At 35.1% G+C, this 21606-nt stretch overlaps 1 protein-coding gene across 1 annotated transcript in view; it reads left to right on the top strand.

Annotated features, from left to right (window-relative positions):
* The window catches only part of NUDCD1 (NudC domain containing 1), an 87433-nt gene extending 80852 nt beyond the window's left edge, over positions 1–6581 (top strand). Inside the window, exons 9-10 of the mRNA XM_029223144.1 lie at positions 3791–3950; positions 5962–6581. Of these exons, the coding sequence (XP_029078977.1) occupies positions 3791–3950; positions 5962–6254 (453 nt within the window). The 3' untranslated portion in view covers positions 6255–6581. The remainder of the gene's footprint in view (positions 1–3790; positions 3951–5961) is intronic.
* Positions 6582–21606: the final 15025 nt, after the last annotated feature.

Here is a 21606-nt window from a genome sequence, read left to right on the forward strand (position 1 = left end):
AAACAAACCAGACCCAGAGATGACCCCTATTTTGGAACTACCAGACAAAGGATTTAAAATAACTGTGGTTAATATGTTAAAGCCTCTAGCAGAAAAGTTGAATAAATTAATACAGAATTTTAGCAGAGAGAAACTGTAAAAGAGTCGATTAAAAATGCTTGAAGTTTAAAAAAAAAAAAAACCCACAGCAACAAGAGAAGAATGCCTTCAACAAACTCATCAGTATACTCAATACATCTGAGGGGAAAAAAAAAAATCCGTAACCTGGAAGATTGATTTCAGTTCTGCTAATTTTACTAACCTAAGAGGGTGGAAGTGGGGTGGGATTAAAAACAAAAAAACAGAGCATCCAAAAGCTGTGGGGCAATTGTCAGATGGTCTACTATACATCTAGTTGGAATCCCAGAAGGGACATGGAACATTTGCCAAAATAGACCATATTCTGGGCCATAAAATAAATGTCAATAATTTAAAAGAATAAGAATCATGAACAGAATGTTCTCTGGCCATAACAATTAAATTAGAAATTAATAATAGAAACATCTGGAAAATCCACAAGTATTTGGAAATTAAATACATTTCTGAATAACCTATGAGTCATAGTGGAACTCACAAAGGAAGTAGGAAATATTTTGAATCGAATGAAAATGAAACAGCACATATGGGATGCAGCTAAAGCAGTGCTTAGAAGGAAATTTATGGCATTACATGTTATATTACAATAGAAAAAGTGTCTCAATTTTATAATTTAAGCTTCCATCTTAAACCAGGAAAAGAAGAGCAAACCAAGTCTAAAGCAAGTAGGAGGAAGGAAACTTACAAAGCAGAAATGAGTGAAACTGAAAACTGAAAATAATAAAACCAATGAAAAGATCAAAATTGGTAAGTCTAGCCAGAGTAACCAAGGAAAAAGACAACACAAATTACCATATCAGAAATAAAAATGGACGTGTCAGGACAAGTCCAAAAGACAGTAAAGTGTAATAATGGGATGTTATAAACAACTCTATTTTCATATATTTGACAATTTAAGTGAAGCTAATTCCTTGAAAGACAAGCATTACCACAGTTCACTGAAAAAGAAATAGATAACCTTAATAGTCCTGTATCTGTTAAAGAGACTGAATTTATTGTTAGGAACCTTCTGTCAAATCTCCAGACCTAGGTTGCTTCACTGGTTTGCTCTACCAAATGAACAAACAATACCAATTCTATACTTCCAGAAAAATAGAAGAGGAAGGAACACCTCCCACCTTGTTTTATAAGGCCAGCATCACCCTGATGGCAAAGACATGACAGAAAGGAAAACAGGAAAAAAATTAAAAAGCACACCAGTATCCCTCATGAATATAGATCAAAAGTCCTCAGTAAAATATTAGTAAATGAAATCCAGCAGTAAGTAAAAAGGATAATACATCATGACCAAGTAGTGTTTACCCAGGGAATTCAAGGCTGATTCATCAACATTCAAGTATCAATCAACATAATTCAGTGTATCATCAGACTAAAGAAGAAAAATATTTGACCATTCTAGTAGATGCAGAAAAAGAATTGACAAAACTTAGTATCTGTTTATGATAAAAGTGCTTAGCAAACTAGAAGTTGAAGGTAACTGCCTCCTTGAAAAACCTAGTGTTAACATCGTATTTCATGGTAAAAATAGTAAAAATACTAGAATGCTTTCCCCTAAGATTGGTAACAGGCGGGCTTCCCTGGTGGCGCAGTGGTTGGGAGTCCGCCTGCCAATGGCAGGGGACACGGGTTCGTGCCCCGGTCTGGGAGGATCCCACATGCCGCGGAGCGGCTGGGCCCGTGCGCCGTGGCCGCTGAGCCTGCGCGTCCGGAGCCTGTGCAAAAGATAGGCAAGGGTGTTTGCCCTCATTACTCCTAGTCAGCATCATGCTGGAGCTCCTAGCTAGTGCAGTGAGGCAAGAAAAAGTAGTAAAAGGTATAAAGAATTATCAAGAGGTTTCAGTAACTACCATGAGAAAGATGAAACCATTTTTAGGTGTTATCTTAAAAGCAGTGTTTATCTGCAGTTCCTTTGTCTACTCTTAGCTTGCAACCTTTGAATGGAATTATAAATTTTCCTAACGTGGCTGCTGACCAACCTAATGAGTATCATACATCTTAAGTGGTGTAATCTTTTTTATTTATCTGTATGGAATACTTGATTTTAAAATGAAGAATAGGAAGGCTAGAATTTATTAAATGAATATCACAAGTCTCTTACTACATAGAGAAAAAATTATCTCATGTAAAGGGAGTGTTTTATCTCACAGTAAATTATATTTGCAGTTAGTTCCATCAGACTAGTTTATTATAATTTGTTTGTAAAACTTACAGATAATTAGTTTTGAGTATATTTAAAGCATCCAAATCTTACTTGAGGAATAATGTGTTCACTTTCTGAGGGGCAGATCCACAAACTATTTGCTGAAACATGCATTAATGGGAAGTATAAAACTGAAAGTAATGAGAACACAGTTGAAACTACATAAAAACTGAATTTGACAATAAAGCTTACTGTAAAATGTAATATAAAAGGCCAGTCAGTTGGCAGTGATTTTGAAAATAAACCTCACTTAGCCAGTGATTATCAGGAGCAAAGGGAGAGAAGAAATAGTCTGTGAACACTGTGTGCCAGCCTGTTCCCCTTCTGCAGAGAACAAGTACCGGCCCCACCCAAAAGCCCTATCCCTTGGCATTGTTGCAGCAACACAAATTAGGTTGCTCTGTCTCTGGATGCTCCTGTGACCAGTAGCCTGTGTGGGAGAGCCACTTCACAGCTTTCCCTATTGAACATAGGTCAGGTCTCCACCTTTAATTTCAACCCAACATTTTATTCTCCAGTCTGCTCTAAAACTCATGGAAGCAATTCATTGTTTATTAAGTGCTATGCATATTTTATGTTTTCTATATCTGATATGATTTTTGTTGGTATTTAGGCATTTTTAACTCTGATAAACAGCATTTGTAATGAAGAATGTCACTGCAACCTCTTTCCATTAAAAAAAAAAGTATTCCTATAGATGGAATCCAGTTATGAGCCTCAACCTAATGAGTCTGTAGTAAAATGAGTTCCTTTAGCCATCAATATTGCAATAAAATTATTAACATAATGAACATTCTTGACATTTTATTGTAAATAGGCAATACAAAGTCAATAATTTGTAAACAGACCTGCGTTTGAATCCTAGCATTGTGATTTTTCTGTGTAGCCTAGAATAAGTTACTCAAGCTCTCTCAAGTATATTCTTCCATCTATGAAGGTAATAACAGCCTAGTGGGTTATTGATGTTAATATTTATAACGTGTCTGGCACATAGATTGTGCTCATAAATCACAGTAGCTATCGTTGATTCTTGGTAGTTATTATTACAAGTTAGCATTTGTAAACTTCATATTTGTATTCTGTGGTTTAAAAAATATTCTGCCTATAAAATTGGTGCTTTATAGCATGTTGTAAACGAGTTACTAACAGTTGACAAATACTATAGTGTAGTGGCTAAGAACATAGACTCCAGATTCAAATCTCAGCTGCACAACTTATTACCAGGCTGACCATGGGCAAGTTACTTAAATCCTTTGTGCATCACTTTCCTCAGCTTTAAGATAGACCTAACAATAGCACATTTCTCCCAGGAGCATTATGAAGATTTATTCATCAGTTTTAGGTGTGTAAAAAGTTTAGAACAGTTGTTGACATGTAGTTCTGTGTGTCAGCTGTCATCCTTATTATTATTAATTTGTTGTTGAGTAAATGATTTTTTGTCACTTTTTATTTTAGGTGAATCTTGGAAGCAACCAGTACCTTTTCTCTGTCATAGTGGATCCTAAAGAAATGCCCTGCTTCTGTCTGCGCCATGATGTTGATGCCCTTCTCTGGCAACCACACTCTGGCAACCACGACGATATGTGGGAGCATATCGCAACTTTCAATGCTTTAGGTATAAGCAAGCTCTTTGACAACCTTTTCCTTTATATTGAAAATTAGTCAATTCTTTTTTGGGTTTGTTTAAATTTGAGTTGTCCTAAGTATGCTTGGATTGATTTGTGCTATAATTTGGTTGCTTGCACATAGTTGATGAATGTTAGTACTTTTGGAACAGTAGGACTAATTTGTTTTTATGCTTGTGCAGAAGATCAGCACAGAATAGAAATCAAAGTGGTTATCTAACTGCATGAATCATTCTAATCAGTTATTTGCTTATTCCAACTAAGCTATACAATATCAGAATATGAACAAGGGGCTTGACAGTACCCTACATGGAACTTGTATTCAGGTTTCTTCAGAGTAGTCTTCGGTAATCATGGAATTGCTCTAAGGTAAAGCACATTATGAGACATCTTTCATGGAACTTATGTGAAAAACAGCCATTATAATGAAAACACTTAGGGAAGATGATGATAAGCAGAAATGAAATTTATTCTGTAGGATAAAAGGGAAAATACTGGTTTTAAAACTAGAGCTTGAAACATTTTGAGCTACATAATTGTAGACTTACACAATAATTGATTTAATGATAAAATACATTAGTATTGTGTGGGAGAAACTTTTTATATGAATTGACCACAGCTATTGCTTTATTGAAAGGTTATTTTAAACTGCCAGCAGGAAGTAAAATTATGCATTGTGATTGCTGTATATGTACAACCCTAATTGTAGAGGAGATTTTTTTCAATTATCCCTTATAGTTAATAATATGGGCTGTTAAACTGGTTAATTCAGACTCCAAATGGATTTTTATGACCTGAAATAAAGTTTGATTGAATAATTTAGCCACGTAATTTCTAGTTCTACTAAAATTCCTGATTTTTTATTCTCCTGTTTTTTTCAGTAAGAGGAAAGCTTTATCTTAATTTTCAGATATTCCTTTTGTATTCCTAAATCCCCTAGTATAATGGAATTCTATTATGCTTGAGTTTAAGTTAAATCAACATTACATTAGATGTGTAGTCTTGAGATGTTATTTCGTCAAGATTAGCCTGGAGAGCTAAATCTAGGCTCTCAAATAGGTGTCTGTGTCCTCTCTAATTTTTCCTCCTCAAGCCCTGCTTAATATTAAAAAACCAGCATTGATCTGCCTGTGCTCAGTGGTTCCTTTGCTCATTCATTGTTTGATGAGGTCTCAATTTACATTAGTGTTATATATATTTCCTTTCCTCTCTCACGTGTTATAATGTTCAGTAATCATGTCCCAGTCTGAGAATTCTGATTTTTATTTCAGAACATAAATGCTCTTTTAGACTATAAAGATAACTTTTAAAAAGATTATTTCAAATTTTAATTAGTTTTCAAGGGATATCCCACTGGAATTTTTTTAAAAAGATACTTGAATTTTCTTTGAATTTGTAGTGGTCTCAAGGCTCTGCTTATTCTGAGAGGTGAAGTACAAATCCTGTTACAGTGTTGGTATTTGTGTATAAAAATACCACTAACATTACAGAAATAATGGGAATGCATTGTGCATATTAGTACCTTTGGGCATGGGGTCTGCATTATGCACACACTCCTAAAATAACTTTATAATACATCCTATAAACATTTTCCCATTTATTTGATAAGAAAAAAGAAAAGATGCAATGCCACATCTCTGATTGATGTACTCTGTTATTTCAAGATATTTTGGCATGTTTTTAGTGTGTTAGATTTTTAATGTTTTAATTATTCATGGAAATTATATAGGAACTATACTGTGCTTTTCTTTGAAGGGATGAAACACTATTTTGTTCCTTAGGAATTAATGCTTTAATTTTGCACCATTTGGGAGAGATTGATTGTGGTTAGTCATTCATGGTTCAGAATTTAACAACTGTTGAGTATCTATGATATATATTTTTATTTAATCCTTTCAATTTATAATAAGATTTATGAACTATTAAATGTTAAATCACTGTTTTTCCCCTTCTGTTTAATATATAGTTTTTCTTTTTTTTTTGTCTCATATTTCTTGGCAGGCTACGTCCAAGCATCAAAGAGAGACAAAAAATTTTTTGCCTGTGCTCCAAATTACTCTTATGCAGCCCTTTGCGAGTGCCTTCGACGAGTTTTCATCTATCGTCAGCCCACTCCCATGCCCACTGTACTTTACAATAGGAAGGAAGGCAGGCAAGTAGGGCAGGTTGCTAAGCAGCAAGTAGCAAGCCTAGAAACCAGTGATCCTATTTTAGGCTTTCAAGCAACAAATGAGAGATTATTTGTTCTCACTACCAAAAACCTCTTTTTAATAAAGGTAAGTACAGAGACTTAATTACTCCAACATGTTGGCTTCTCTGTACTGGAAAAGTATTCAGTGGTAGCTGGAAGGGTGGGCAGTTGTGCTGTAATCTGTTAAGTTTTTATTGTGTTAAAATTATCTTGTATGAATTTATTTTTTAAAGGATATTGGAAATATATTCGAGATTATGAGTCTATAAAAGCTATGGAATGAAGCTGCAAATTTAGAGAAAATTAGCTTCTGTAAAAAATGTAAAGATAGTATTAGCAAGTATAATTAATTTTTTAAAAACAGGCTAGAATCTCATCTTTTATATGAAAGATGTACAATTCATGTTTAAATAAAAATATTTATCATGTATTCTTTGTTCACTGATACAGTTTCTACTTCTTTACCTATAGAATGTATAGGATAATAGTTAAAGTGCTGATTCTTGTAAATACTTTTTAAATGGACTGAATAGCTGGGGTAGAGGGAGAAATATAACAGGTACAGCAGGTCTAGTACTGTTAAAGTTTGCTGAGAGACCTTAAGTGTTTTTTCATATTAAATATAGCTTTATTTTATTTAACTTTTATCCATTTGGTCTTCCACAGACATAAATAAAGAGAGATGATAAGGTTCTATGAAGTGTAGCTCTTATCCACTGCCATATAACAAACCACTCCAAAACTCAGTGGTTTAAAACAGGATGTTTTATAATTTTTCATGGTTCATTGACTTGACTGTCTCTGGTCTGCATGGCCTTTCCTCCTCCAGTAAGCTAGACCGCGTTTCTTCCCATGACAGAAAAAAGCATTACAAGAGGGCAAGCCCTAATGTACAAGAGTTTATCAAGCCTGCACTTGCATCATATTTGCTCATCTTCCATTGAACAAAGCAAGTCTAGAGTCAGTGTGAGAGTGGAGTACACAAGGATACAGATAGCAGGTGGTATGATTCACTGGGAGCCACTTATGTAACAGTCTACCATACAAATTATAATTCATCCTGGTAGTTCTCCTTACATTTCTACAGTTAAGAAAAAAGTAATCCTGTTTGTTTATACATTAAATATGTTTTGCCATGAATTTTAGCTTCTTATATTATTTCCTTGGATTTCTTTTGGTGTGCATTTACCTGGAAAATTGTTTACTTCTATACCATTTTTGTATGCTTCTTATATATACTTCAAGTTAAATTTTATATTATAATAGGGGAATTGAGACTTTAATGTAAGAGGCAGAAAATGAAGAAAAGAGTACAAGATAGGAAACATTTGTTCCTAACATATCTCTTGCCTATCTAGACAAGTGTTTGGCTGAATTAAATTTTAGTGAAAGAAGGAAAAATAAGTTTGAGAGACAGAAAAGGAGGAAAAAGATGGGGATTACATGCATGTTCTAAACACTATGTCAGAAAGCGGTTTCCTGGAGAGAAGTACTGGGATGCTAGATAAAAAGTTGGGAAAAGCCCTGAGAACTGGTAGTGACAGTGGAGTCCTAATGGTACTCTGTTAGTACTAGGAAAGAGGACTAGAGAGCTATCGAGCATCAAGAGATCATGAACACAGAAAAAAAAAAAAAAAGTATGGCTGAACCAAAAAACAAAACAGTGATATTTGCAGAACTTTTTAGTGTCATTGTAAAATTTAATGAAACAAGACTATTTTGACAGTGAACTATTAAAAGCCTTTGTTATGTGACAGTACATTTAAATTTTCTTTAAAATTTACCTCAGAGATCATAAATACCCTCTTAGGGAATTTAAGAAAAATACAGATTAATGTGGTGCTTAATTAACCATATGACAATATATATATGCAAATTTACATATGGTAATTTCTTTCCTTTGTATATGTGATTTTTAACATGATTAATGTTGAATTGAAACCTATCAGGATAACTAGTCCTAAATATTTTTGCATATTGATCTATGTTAAGAGAGTAACAGGTCTAGAGCAGTGATTCCAAGTCATGTTTTCTTGAAATGTTTCAAGGATTCCACAAATATTTAACTCAGTTTGAATAATGTTCTAAAGAGATATATACAACAAGTGCTATGAACGTAGTACCTTGTGTTTTGTTGATTTTTTTTTTACCATAAATTATAAATGGGAATTTATAAAATATTAATGATAGTAATAAAGTAGTATTTTGTGTTTTTCATATGGAGTCATTTAACAATATTCATTATATCAATGTTTAGTAAGCATCAGCTATGTACCATAACATATTTTCAGGGCTAATGATAATACAGTGTTAACTTAAAGACAAATATTCTAGTGATTTCCAGGTGAATTTTCTCTTTGAGTAAAGAAGTAGGTGGGGGGTAGGTGGAGTTGCTCTATTAGAAAGACATTTAACCAGGTCTGGAACCCATATGAGAACAGACAAAAGAGTTGCCAGTGGGAAGGGTCAGGAAGAGGATAATAAAGTTCAAGAAATTAACCAAAGAAAAGCATCATAAGGGACTACTATGAAAAACTATATGCTAACAACTTTGTAACACAGAAAATGGATAAATTCCTAGAAACGTATAACCTATCAAGACTGAATCATGCAGAAATAGAAAATCTTAACAGACTGATTACCAGTAAGGAGTAATAAAAAATCTCCCAACAAACAAAAAGACCAGGACCAGACGGCTTCACTGGTGAATTCTACCAAAATTTAAAGAATTAATACCAATTCTTCCCAAACTCTTCCAAAAATACAGAAGAGGGAACCCATCCAAACTCATTTGAGGTGACCAGCATTACCCTGATACCAAAACTATACCAGGAATGCCACAAGTAAAGAAACTTACAGGCCAATATCCCTGATGAACATAGATATTAAAATTCTCAATAAAATATTAGCAAACCAAATTCACAATATATCAAAAGGATTACACACCATGATCAAGTGGGATTTATTATAGGGATGTAAGGATGATTCAATATTTGCTAATCAATCAACGTGATACATCACATTAATTTAGATACAGAAAAAGCATTTGACAAATTTCAACATCCATTTATGATAAAAAGTCTCAACAAAGTGAGTATAGAGGGAACATACCGCAACATAATAAAGGCCGTATATGACAAGCCTACAGCTAACATCATACTCGATGAAAAGTGAAATCTTTCCCTCTAAGGTCAGGAACAAGACAAGGATGCCCGCTCTCGGCACTTTTATTCAACATAATATTGGAAGTCCCAGCCATAGCAATTAGATGAAACAAAAGGTGTCCAAGTTGGAAAGGAAGAAGTAAAACTCACTGTTCACAGGTGACATGACTATATATATTAAACACTAAAGACTCCACCAAAAAAACTTAGATCCAATGAATTAGGTAAAGTTGCAGATTAAAAAATCAATATACAAAAATCTGTTGAGTTCCTATACACTAATAACAAACCATCAGAGAAATAAAGCAATCCCATTTACAGTTGCATTAAAAAAGAACAAAATACTTACAAATAAATTTAGTCAAGGAGGTGAAAGAAACTGAAGAAGACAAAATAAATACGAAGGCATCCCATGCTCACGGATTGGGAGCAAATGCTACTCAAAGCTATCTACAGCTCTAATGCAATCCCTGTTAAAATTCTAATGGGATTTTTCACAAAAATAGAACAAATCTGAAATTTATATGCAACCACAAAAGACTACAAAAATCCAAAGCAGTCTCTTAAGAACAATGGTGGAGGCATCATGCTCCCTGATTTCAAACTGTATTACAGAGCTATGGTAATCAAAACAGTATGGTATTGGCATAAAAACAGACACAAAGATCATTGAAACAAAATAGCCCAGAAATAAACCCACCCATATATATGGTCAATTAATTTATGACAAGAGTCAATAATATACCAAGGGGAAAGGAAAATTTCTTCAATAAATGGTTTGGCAAAACTGGACATCCACACACAAACGAATGAAAATAGACCACTGTCTTACACTATACACAGTAACTCAAAATGGATTAAAGTCTTGAATGTAAGACCTGAAACCATAAAACTCCTAGAAGAAAACATAGGCAAGTAAGCTTCCTGACATCAGTCTTAGCAATGATTTTTCTTTTTTGTTTTTTTTTGGATCTGACACCAAAAGCAAAGGCAACAAAAGCAAAAATTAACAAGTGGGGTTGCATAAAACTAAAAAGCTGCACAGCAAAAGATACCATCGACACAATGAAAAGGCAACCTACTGAATGGGAGAGAATATTTGCAAATCATATCTGATAAAGGGTTAATATCCCCAATAAATAACTTACACAACTCAAAAGTAAAAAAAAATCCAATTAAAAAATGAGAAGATCTGAATATTTTTCAAAAGAAGACATAGAGATGGTCAACAGATACATGAAAAGTAGTGCAACGTCACTAATCAACAGGGAAATGCAAATCAAGACCACAATGAGATATCACCTCGCACCTATCAGAATGGCTATTATCAAAAAGACAGGAAATAACAAGTGTTGGTAAGGAGGCAGAGAAAAGGGAACCCTTGTGCACTGTTGGTGGAAATGTAAATTGGTGCAGCCACTATGAAAAACAGTATGGAGGCTCCTCAATTAAAAGTAGAACTACCATATGATCCATCAGTTCTACTTGTGGGTATTTATCTGAAGGAAACAAAAACACTAACTCAAAAAGGTATATGTGCCCCCATGTTAACAACAGCCAAGATATAAAAACCTAAGTGCTCATTGATGGGTGAATAATGGCATATATATATAATTCAGCAATAAAAAGGAAATCTTGCCATTTATGAAAACATGTATGGATTTTGAGGGCATCATGCTAAGCAATGTAAGTCAGACAGAGAAAGACAAATGATCTTTTATGTGGAATCTTAAAAACACACACACAAACCAAAACCAAACTCATAGATAAAGAAACGGAATGGTGGTTACCAGCGGTGGGGGTGGGATGAGGTGGGGTGGGGGATTTGAATGGGTGAAGGGAGTCAAAATGTACAAACTTCCATTTATAAAATACGTAAGTCATGGGGATGTAATGTACAGCATGGCAACTATAGTTAATACCACACTGCTTATTTGAAATCTGCTAAGAATAGAACTTAAAAGTTCTCATTATAAGAAAAAAAAATTGTAACTATGTATAGTAACATGTTAACTATCCTTACTATGGTGATCATTTTGCAATTTATATAAATATCAAATCATTATGTTGTACACCTGAAACTAATATAGTGTATGTCAATTTAAAAAATGAGCGTGAAAAATAATTATGGAAACAATCTGCAGAATATTTAATTGAGTCACAATTCAGTTGCCACATTAAGAAAAAAAAACAAAAAGGGCCTGAGGGATGATCCTAGGGCAGGCAGGGATAATGGCTGCTGGGGCAGGGCTCTCCAAGAGGTCTTTTCCAAATGGGATCCAGAGATCCCATTTCTTCTTGGCCCCAGCCCACTAGGAAGACAGGTCAGCAATGCACTGTAGCACACGTAAGAACTGCACTTGGTGGTGTGAAGTAAAGGAAGTTAAAGTGCTTAGGGAGCTGCCTGTGGACTGGCAGCATTTGGGTCTAGTTCCCGCCTGCCCACCTCCTCATGGTCATATTCCCGCCTTTCTTCACAAGCTGCTATCTAGTTCTGCCTTGTTCTTCCGGATAACCGCTAAAATTTCAAGTGTTGATTAAGGGAGCCCTTTTCACCATTTTATATCCAGGGCCTGATACAGGTCTTAATGTGTAATAAGTATTTAATATATGTGTTAAATAACTGATTTTTAAAAAATATATTAAGAATGGTTAACAATATTAAATAATGCTTTGAAATAATAAACTACCACATTTCTACATAGAATGGAAATTACAGGTTAAATTATCATTGCACAGGTATTTCTGACATTTGTGACTATCTATAGAGATAAGAACAATGGTAAGTTTATGTGTGGCAAATAATAAATAAAATTGGTATTGTACTAGTCATTGATGATAATGAAGAATATTTTAATTGCTTAGTACTAAGTGTGTCTTACTGAACAAGTGATAGTAGTTGAGCTAGTAAAAATTAGGCCTAATGTTGGGATGTTGGAGTAATAAACGAGTGAGAAGTAAGCCCTTCTAAAATTAGTATGAAAGAAAAATAGGCAAAAACGGCCAAGCCAACTAGATACCAAGATATGTTATGAAGCAGTAATTAAATGAGGTGGTATCATTGAATCAGTAAACAAATACACATTTAACTTCTATTTACTTACTAGAAGGAAATGTTTATAATCTCAAGGTTGAGAAGGCTTCTTTAAGACCCAGAAAGCAAAAATAAATTAAGGAAAAGATTAATGAATTTGATCATTACAAAATGTAAAATTTCTTTATGCCCTGTTCTACTAACAGTGGTAAAACATAAGCAACAGACTGCGAGAAGATCTTTGCCAGTGCATAGTATATGAGGGAACTACTATCAAAGAGAACTATTAATAAAAAAGGAAACAAATCACATGATAGAAAAGCATGCAAAAGAAAGAAAAGTCAATAGGAAAAGAAATAAAGATGGCCAATACAGTTTTTTTAAAATGCCTGGTCTTCCAGGTAATCAGAGAAATAGGTAAAAAATTTTAAGTTTTATAATAGTAAATATTGGCCAGGATATAGGAAAATGGGAACTCTCCTACCCTGTTGGGCGGGGGGGGGAGGGGGGCGGGTATAAATAGGTATATGTGAAGGACACTTGGCAGTATGTTTTTATATTAGAATTCTATGTATTAGTGTTTTTAGGAGAATAGGTTAAATCCCTCTTAATGGGCCTGAAAACTTCCTGACACTCATATGTAAGTAATATTTTTTTCCTTTTCTCACTGAAGAAAGATGGAGTTAAATTGTAACATATTCGCAATTTACAACAAGATTTGTGTGCTGTTTTCTAAGAAAATAGATACTCCTGCGAAAAGTCTTGGTTCATAAAAACATGTTTTTCTGCTCTTTAATGCATCTATTAGAAAATAAGAGGGAAACATCCCTTAGTGTCTCAAAGGAAATAAGAAAATTGAGATTGAATATCACCTGGGTTCCAAAGTTTCTGTTGTGGGAAGGAAATCAAAGGAGCCACCCTTTCACTTTGCTTTCAGCAAGTATTTTGGGTTTAAAAGCAGGCAAGTCATGTTTCAAGAGAAGCAACTTACGATGGATCCATTGCTAGCCACATCCATCCTGAGATTCTGTTCCACCTGTCTTTCTCCAGCAGACTAGCCCAAACATGTATTATGGCTATGTATCAGAATGCGAGAAGGCAAGATCAATTGCACAAGCATTTTTCAAGCTTCTGCTTGTGTCACATTTTTTGATATCATATTGGCCAAAGCAAATCACAGAGTTTATCCCAGAGTCAGAGTGGAGTACTCTGCAAAGTTATGTGGTAAAGACATGAAAATGGACGAGGTGAAAAATTGGAACCATCTTTGAAATCTACCACACATATCCATACTATTTCCCAGCAATATCATAGATTTCTAACCTTCCCCCACCCCGACTTCAGGGCACACAGAAAATTATATGGCAGAGTGGGGCAAAAAAATGAAGCTGCTCTTGGCCAGAAGTGACCTTGGCTATCCAAGGGCCTAAATATCTAGGCAGCTGGTAACCTATTTGCAGCACAATGATGTAAAGTCTATAAAGAGGTGTGTGCATACATTGAAAAGACTGCCAATTATAGTTAAGTGCTGTACTCAATTCTCAAAAAAAAAAAAAATCAAAAGTATTGAAAAAAATTTAATTTAGAAAAATATACTGGGTCATTTAGATCTAAAATCTATGATTATTAATATTTCAAATGTACATATTATCACTGTATCAACGTTTAAAATAAATTTTATTGAGGTATAATTTGCACACAATAAACTGCCCATTTAACATGTACAATTGGATCAGTTTTAATATATTTAATATATATTTTGATTTAAAAGTATTCATCTGTAATAATATGTACATTGTATGTATATTCATATATATGAAACCACCAGTATAAAATTAGTTGGAGTGGCCATATTAATATCACACAAAGTCAATTTCAGACCAAAGAATAATACCAGGGATAAAGAAGATTATGTCATGATAATACAGGGATTAGTCATTTAAGAGGACATAATTCTAAATGTTTATACACCTAAAATAACAAAGTTTCAAATACAAAAAGACTGATGAAACTGCAGCAATAAACAGGCAAATCAACAATTATAGCTGGAGATTTGAATACCCTTCTTTCAATTATTGATAAAATAAGTAGACAGAAAGTCAGCAAGGATATAGAAAATTCAAATAACACTATCAACAAAGTTGACCTGATTGACATTTACAGAAAACATTACCCAATAACAACAGAATCTATAGATTCAATGTGATCAGTCAATCCTAGCAGGGACCAAAATCAACAAACAGGTCTTACACCACCTGACTTTAAGGCTTATTGTAAAGCTACAGTAATCAAGTCAATGGACAATGTGGTATTGGCATCAAGATAGACAAATTGATGATCCACAGAACAGAATAGAGAGTCGAGATACAGATGCATATACGGACATACACGGTCAATTAATTTTAGACAAAAATGTGAAGACAATGCAGTGGAGAAAGGGTATCCATTTTTGCCTCTGGGGTAGACTGAGTAATGGTTACCCAAAGATATTAAGTTCTAATCCCTATAACCTGTAAATGTTAACTTATAAAGAAAAAGGGTCTTTGCAGAAGTGATTACGTTAAGGATCTTTAGCTACATTGAGAGATTATTCTGGACTATCTAGGTAGACCCTAAATCCAATTACAGTATCTTTATAAGTGAGAAAGAGATTATAAACACACAGAAGAAGCCATGTGAAGACAGAGGCAGAGACTGGAGTGATAGGTACACAACCCAATATGCTGACAGCCACCGGAAGTGAGAAGAAGCAAGGAATGGATCTCTCCCAGAACATGGAGAGAGAGGATGGCCCCACTGACACCTTGATTTTCGATTTATGTCCTGAGAACTATGAGATAATATATTTCTGTTGTTTTAAGTCACAGATTTCATGGTACTTTATTAGAGTAGCCATATGAAACTAATAGCCTTATACCCAAAGGAACTCAAAATGGGTCACAGATCTAAATGTAAAGCCTGAAACTGTGACACTTCTAGAAGATAACATAAAAGGAAATCTTTGCAAAGATTTCCTTGCAAAGATTTCTTGCATGTAATAACAAATGTGAGATCCATTGAAGAGAAAGCTGATAAATTGAACTTTGTCAAAATTAAGAAATTATGTTCTTGGAAAGACAGTCTTAAGGAAATGAGAAACAAGCCACAGGCTGGGAGAAACTTCTGCACGCGTATGTCTAATAAAGGACTAGTATCCAGAATAAAGAACCCTCAAAACTCATAATAAGAAAATAATCAAATGAATAAACTTTTTTAAATGGGCCAAGGTATTAAACCCGACATCACATTAAAGAAGATATATGAACTGTAAGTAAGCCCACGAAAATATGCTCATCATTATTAGTTATCAGGAAATTGCAAAATGAAAGCACGAGATATCACTACACTTCTATTGAAATGCCTCAAATTTAAGACTGACTATATACCAAGCTTTGGCAAGGATGTGGAGCATCTGAAATCCCATACACTGCTAGTGGGAGTGTAAAATGGTAGAACCACTTTGGAAAACAGCAAATAGCATTTTCTAAAACGTTAAACTTACATCTACCATATGACCCAGACTTTCCACTTACCCATATTGCTCCCTCATCTGCCATCTTTATTTTTCTCCAGGAAAAATGTAGTTCAGCATGCAACATTAATTCAGTCACTGGAGTCACAAAATGAAGAACTTTCAAGGAAACTATATTCTAAGGTCCTTTACTAAATAGAAAATATGTATTCAGTGTTTTTCTCTGCCTGCAAATATATACCTTACAAGAGGAAAAATGAGAACGGTGAGGCTATCTTAGTGGAGGAACAGGGTAATAAAAGTATGAAGCATATTATTCTACAATGTTGGTAATAGTATGTTCTGCTGGGAGAATCAGGTGTGAGAAAAAATAACAGAGAAATCAAGAGCTATGAACAACAATGCAAGCTGCTTTGGAAAACAGTCTGACAGTTCCTCAAAAGGTTAAACATAGAGTTACCATACGACCCAGCAATCCCATGCCTAGGTATATACCCAAAAGAAATAAAAACTGGTACACTTATGTTCATGGTAGCAACATTCATAATAGCCAAAAAGCATAAACAACCCAGATGGATGGATGGATAAATAATACGCAATATATCCACACAACAGAATATTATTCAGCCATAAAAAGAATGAAATACTGATACATGCTACAACATGTATGAACCTTATGCTAAGTGAAAAAAACCAGTCACAATGGGCTATACATTGTATAATTCCATTTCTACGAATAGGCAGATCTAGAGAGATAAAGGAGATTAGTGGTTGCCAAGGACTAGGGGGAAACAGGGAGTGGCTACTAGTGGGTATACATTTTGGGCAGGGGCGGGGGATGATGAAACTGTTCTAAAATTGATTGGGGTGACTGCACAACTCTGTGAGTACACTAAAAATCACTGACTTATATACTTTAAATAAATGGATTGTGTAGTACATCTCAATAAAAAGCTATCATAGAAACAACAACATGAGAGAAATGAACTAAAAGAAAGTCGGTAGTCATCTTCCATGCTAAATATGCATGGATTTTTAAAACAGTTTTGGTACTTTTGCCTTTGGCCTCTTGAAGTATCTTATTTTTAAAGAAATTTGAAAAGATTTTTGGTAGGGAAATTGTTAAAATCAAATTGTTCATGTAATTTTATTGGGGGAAACTGGGTAGATACAGTGGTGATCCCCTCTTGCCGAAAGCTCTCAGCTGGAATACTTTTCCTGTAACATTATGAGGAATTATTCGGATGAAAGCACCCTCTTTATTTTAGTGTTTTTGTTATATTCTACTGATATTTATATTTTATCTAAAACTAGTGGATCTATAAGAAATAATTTAAACCTATTAGCATTTTTGTTCTTGATAACGTATACAGTCTATGAAAAACCACAAAGAATACTACATTTCTGGTTTAGGATCAGAGTCTCCAAAATTACAAGTATTTAACCGTTTATCCTAGAAACAGAACCTATCTCCTGACTTCAAGACTGCAAAAATACATGGACCATCTAAGTGGTTTTGTCCTTAGAGCAAACTTTGATATGTAAAGTTTTTCTGAACATGTTATAGTTTAAAAATAATATTTCCATTTACTTTGAGTTTATCATTTATATATTTTTGGTAATGAATGACTTAGACCAATAATGAAAACAATCATTGCTTACACGTCCAGAGTCTAGTTGAAAGTCATTGCAGGGGGCCTAGAAGAAATATCACAAATTATATGCAAGGGTATGAGACCTATGAAGGCCCTTTGGATAAGGGAAAAGCATTAGTGAAAACATCCGTGCACTGGAGTTTCTCATGATCTAGAACTTCTGGCTTTCTTTCTCTTTTCTTCCTCCCCCTCTTTCTCTACCTACCTTCCTCCTTCCTTCTGCTTCTCCTCTTCCTTCTCATTTCTGTCCCTGTCTCTCTGTCTCTCCCCAACCTTCACCCCCCAATGGCAGCCACAGCCTCAGCAAAGTTTCCTCCCTTCTTCACTCACGTACTCACCTGCTGTACACCTGCCAGGAGAGACCCAATATCTAATAGAAAAATCTATCAGCGCTAACACAAAAAAATTAAGAGAATGCATTTGACAGCTCGTGTATTAAGTTGATCTCCTTAGTACATAAAGACTTACCAGTCTATAACTCTGTTAACAAAGACACTTCTTTTTTATCAAAACATCCTATGTCAAAACCACTGTAAAAAACTAACACTCCTATAGCAGAGGGTGAAGTCTTAGATAATGAGAGGTGCTTGACATCTGAGCAGAATACCTGGAAAACTGTTTGAAAGAAGAGGTTGGTGACAAAAGGGCCTGATCTCATAATTACCTAGTCAGCTTTATTTTACACTATGTGTGGGAGGAAACTGCTTTCACGTGATTTTTGTTGTGCATAATTATGAAGATATCTATATCTATAATCCATCTGTTAGTGGTAACGGCTAGAACCTGGCTGTGTTCAGTATCATAGCTATTCTATGTGGGAGATAATTAAATATTCTCCAAAGAGAGAGCCATTTCCCAAGTGTGAGCAAGCTTCAGGTACATCAGTTCATTGTTCAAATATTTCTCGTGTTGCAATTATATGTTTTTCGGGTAATTTTGCTAGGTGCTGAGGATGATCAAAATGTAAACACAGATCTTCAAGGAGTTTTGTTTGGTAAAACGAACATGATTTAGAGAGTCAGATTTTCCCCAATACGTACTATGCAAAATGGAGACAATAATACATTCCCCAGAGAGTTGTGGTGAGGGTTATATATGTTATGCAGAGTGTCTAGTTTTCAATGTGTGCTAGTTTCCTCAAAAGGGTTTATATCTTAAAGAATATACAAGAGATAAGAAATGACTTTGACAGCTTGATATCTGATGTTTAATGAGATTTTTATTTTTCCTGTCATTGACTACTGGAGGAGCTCCCAGAAAGAAAACAAAGGTTGCTTTGCTAAGCACCCTACCTGATAGGCCTGGGGGAGCACCTTCTATGAGAGTGGGAGGGCCTGCTGAGGCGTCAGTGTTCAGCAGAACCTCTGTTACCACCATGCACTTCTACTGTCTTCAGGGAATTGCAGAGGGAACTATAGGAAGTTTGGGGCTGGAGAGTAGTGAGATTCAAGTAGTGCTTACAAGTATGTCTAACATACTTCATCTGTAAAAGTATGTAGACAAGGGAGAAACTGGAGGCCTGAGACCAGCATGAGGGCCATTATAACTGCAAGAGCTCATGAGAAACTGATCTGGAGTAATGACAGTGGCAGTCAAGAAGAGAGGACAGAGAGACCATATCAGAGGACAAGAAAAAGTAGGACGAATATACACATTTTCCTTTTATCACACATTCAGGATTAGGAGTAAGTTGTAGAAGGAATACACCATCTTTAGTTTGGGACATGTTAAAAGTCCAACCTTTTGGAACCCTCCTACACTGTTGGTGGGAATGTAAGTTGGTGCAGCCACTATGGAAAACAGTATGGAGTTTCCTCAAAAAACTAAAAATAGAGTTGCCACATGATCCTGCAATCTCACTCCTGGGCATATATCCAGAGAAAACTCTAATTTGAAAAGATACGTGCACCCTAGTGTCCACTGCAGCACTATTCACAATAGCCAAGACATGGAAGCAACCTAAGTGTCAAATGACAGAAGAATGGATAAAGATGTGGTACATATATATACACAATGGAATACTACTCAGCCATAAAAAGGAACGAAATAATGCCATCTGCAGAGCAACATGGATGGGCCTAGAGATTATCATACTAAGTGAAGTAAGTCAGAAAGAGACAAATACCATATGATATCACTTATATGTGGACTCTGAAATACAACACAGATGAACATATCTACAAAACAGAAACAGACTCACAGACATAGAGAACAGACTTGTGGTTGCCAAGGAGGTGGGGGGGGGCAGGGGAGGGACAGATTGGGAGTGTGGGATTAGCAGATGCAGACTATTATATAGAGAATAGATAAACAACAAGGTCCTCCTCTACAGCACAGGGAACTGTATTCAATATCCTGTGATAAACCATAATGGAAAAGAATATGAAAAAGAATGTATATATGTGTATAACAATCATTTTGCTGTACAGTAGAAATTAACACAACACTGTCAATCAACTGTACTTCAATAAAATACTTAAAAAAAATTTTTAAGTCCAACCTTTTAAATTTCTTTGAATTTTTTCCCAAGTTAAGACAGAATTCTCCCTTCAAAAACAAAAATCAAAACTGTGGAATTTTGAAATAGAAGACAGATTAATAATACTGTCTTAAACTTACACATTTATCTAAATGACAGGTTGACATCTTTGCCTTAATGTTCATAGGAGCCACAGGCATTTCAAAATCCTACTTCTTAAAGGCAATAACAATTACAACTAGTACATAAATAGCACCTACTAGGTACCAGCCACTGTTCTAGCACTTTACATATTAACTCTTTTCTCACAACAACCCTATTATTATATCACAGAAGAGGAAACTGGGACACAGAAGTTAAGTAGCCTGCCTTAGTTACACATTAGTTCTTCAGCCAGTAAGTGGCAGAGACTGGATCTGAAACAAGGAAGTATAAACTCTAGTGAGCTTTTAGCAGCCGCTTGTTAAATCTGCTTTGCACACACAGGTAGTGACTTGTCCACATACTTCTTGGTGATGTCTTAAGTCATATATGTCTTAAGTTTCTCAGATTTTAAGCAGATGGAGTTGGGACACTATTTCTCAATCATTGTTTTTCTTTTGCTTTTTTTCTTGCTGTTGTCAGTATTCAATATCTTCAGAGACAGAGGCTTTGGGAAAGTAATTAAAAATATTCAAATCAATGGGAACATTTAGAAACTCGTGATCTCACCCCATGCTTGGTGGGGTGGGTCTAGAGAATTTCCACTGTGGTTTCCATAGCAGTGCTTTTGAACTCCTTCCAAATGCATGCTTTTTAATGGCTTCCCCAGTGATGATGAGTGACTGACCCCAGCTGTATGATAATTCCAAATCAGGCCTAAAAGGATTATTACAGTTTGGTACAATGAGAAGAAAAACTGCTATCCATTTGAACAACCTTCCTTCAGGCAATGCTGTTTTTCATAGTTTTTTTGACTTTCTTTTCTCCAAGTTTTGGCTCCTGTTTTTTTTTTTTTTAATGTCACTTGATGTGTTTCAGTTCTCAAGGTATCACTTCAACCTGTGTTGAATCCTGGGCTAAAAGTACTTGTTTACTTACCCAAAGACTTTGTTTTACAAAGATAGCAGCCAGCTAAGCTCCCCGATCCACCCGGTGTCCATGAGTCATTCTAACAAAGCAGGAAAGCCTGTTGACCTATTTGCCAAGTGTCTGCTCTGGAGCCAGTTGCAGTGACAGATTTTTGAGATGCAAGAACTCCTCTGGTAGGGATTTAACTAGTGGTTTCCACTGCATTCCTAATAAGACTCTGGAATGATGATTCATAAGAATTGAATCATTATAGAAAATTAAAGAAAGGAGTGGTACAGGCCATCTGTCCCTCAGCAAATGTTCTCACTTTGGTGATAACAAACATTGATCCCAGGTCTGACAGCAGTATGAAGGCAAGTATGCCAACTTTTCAAACTGATGTGAAATTAGAAACCAAAGTCAGTTCGCAATCATCAAACACCAAATATAATGGGATGAGTAGGAAATGTTGCTTTTAATAAACAGGAGAATTCAACATTGCCATAAGCACTTTAAGTTGTTTGAAGAGAAGCTTTTGGCAATTGTATTCCCTAATTTCCTC

This window comes from Monodon monoceros, unplaced genomic scaffold (assembly GCF_005190385.1).
Source record: "Monodon monoceros isolate NGI ecotype Baffin Bay Population unplaced genomic scaffold, NGI_Narwhal_1 Super_Scaffold_14, whole genome shotgun sequence".
NCBI lineage: Eukaryota > Metazoa > Chordata > Mammalia > Artiodactyla > Monodontidae > Monodon > Monodon monoceros.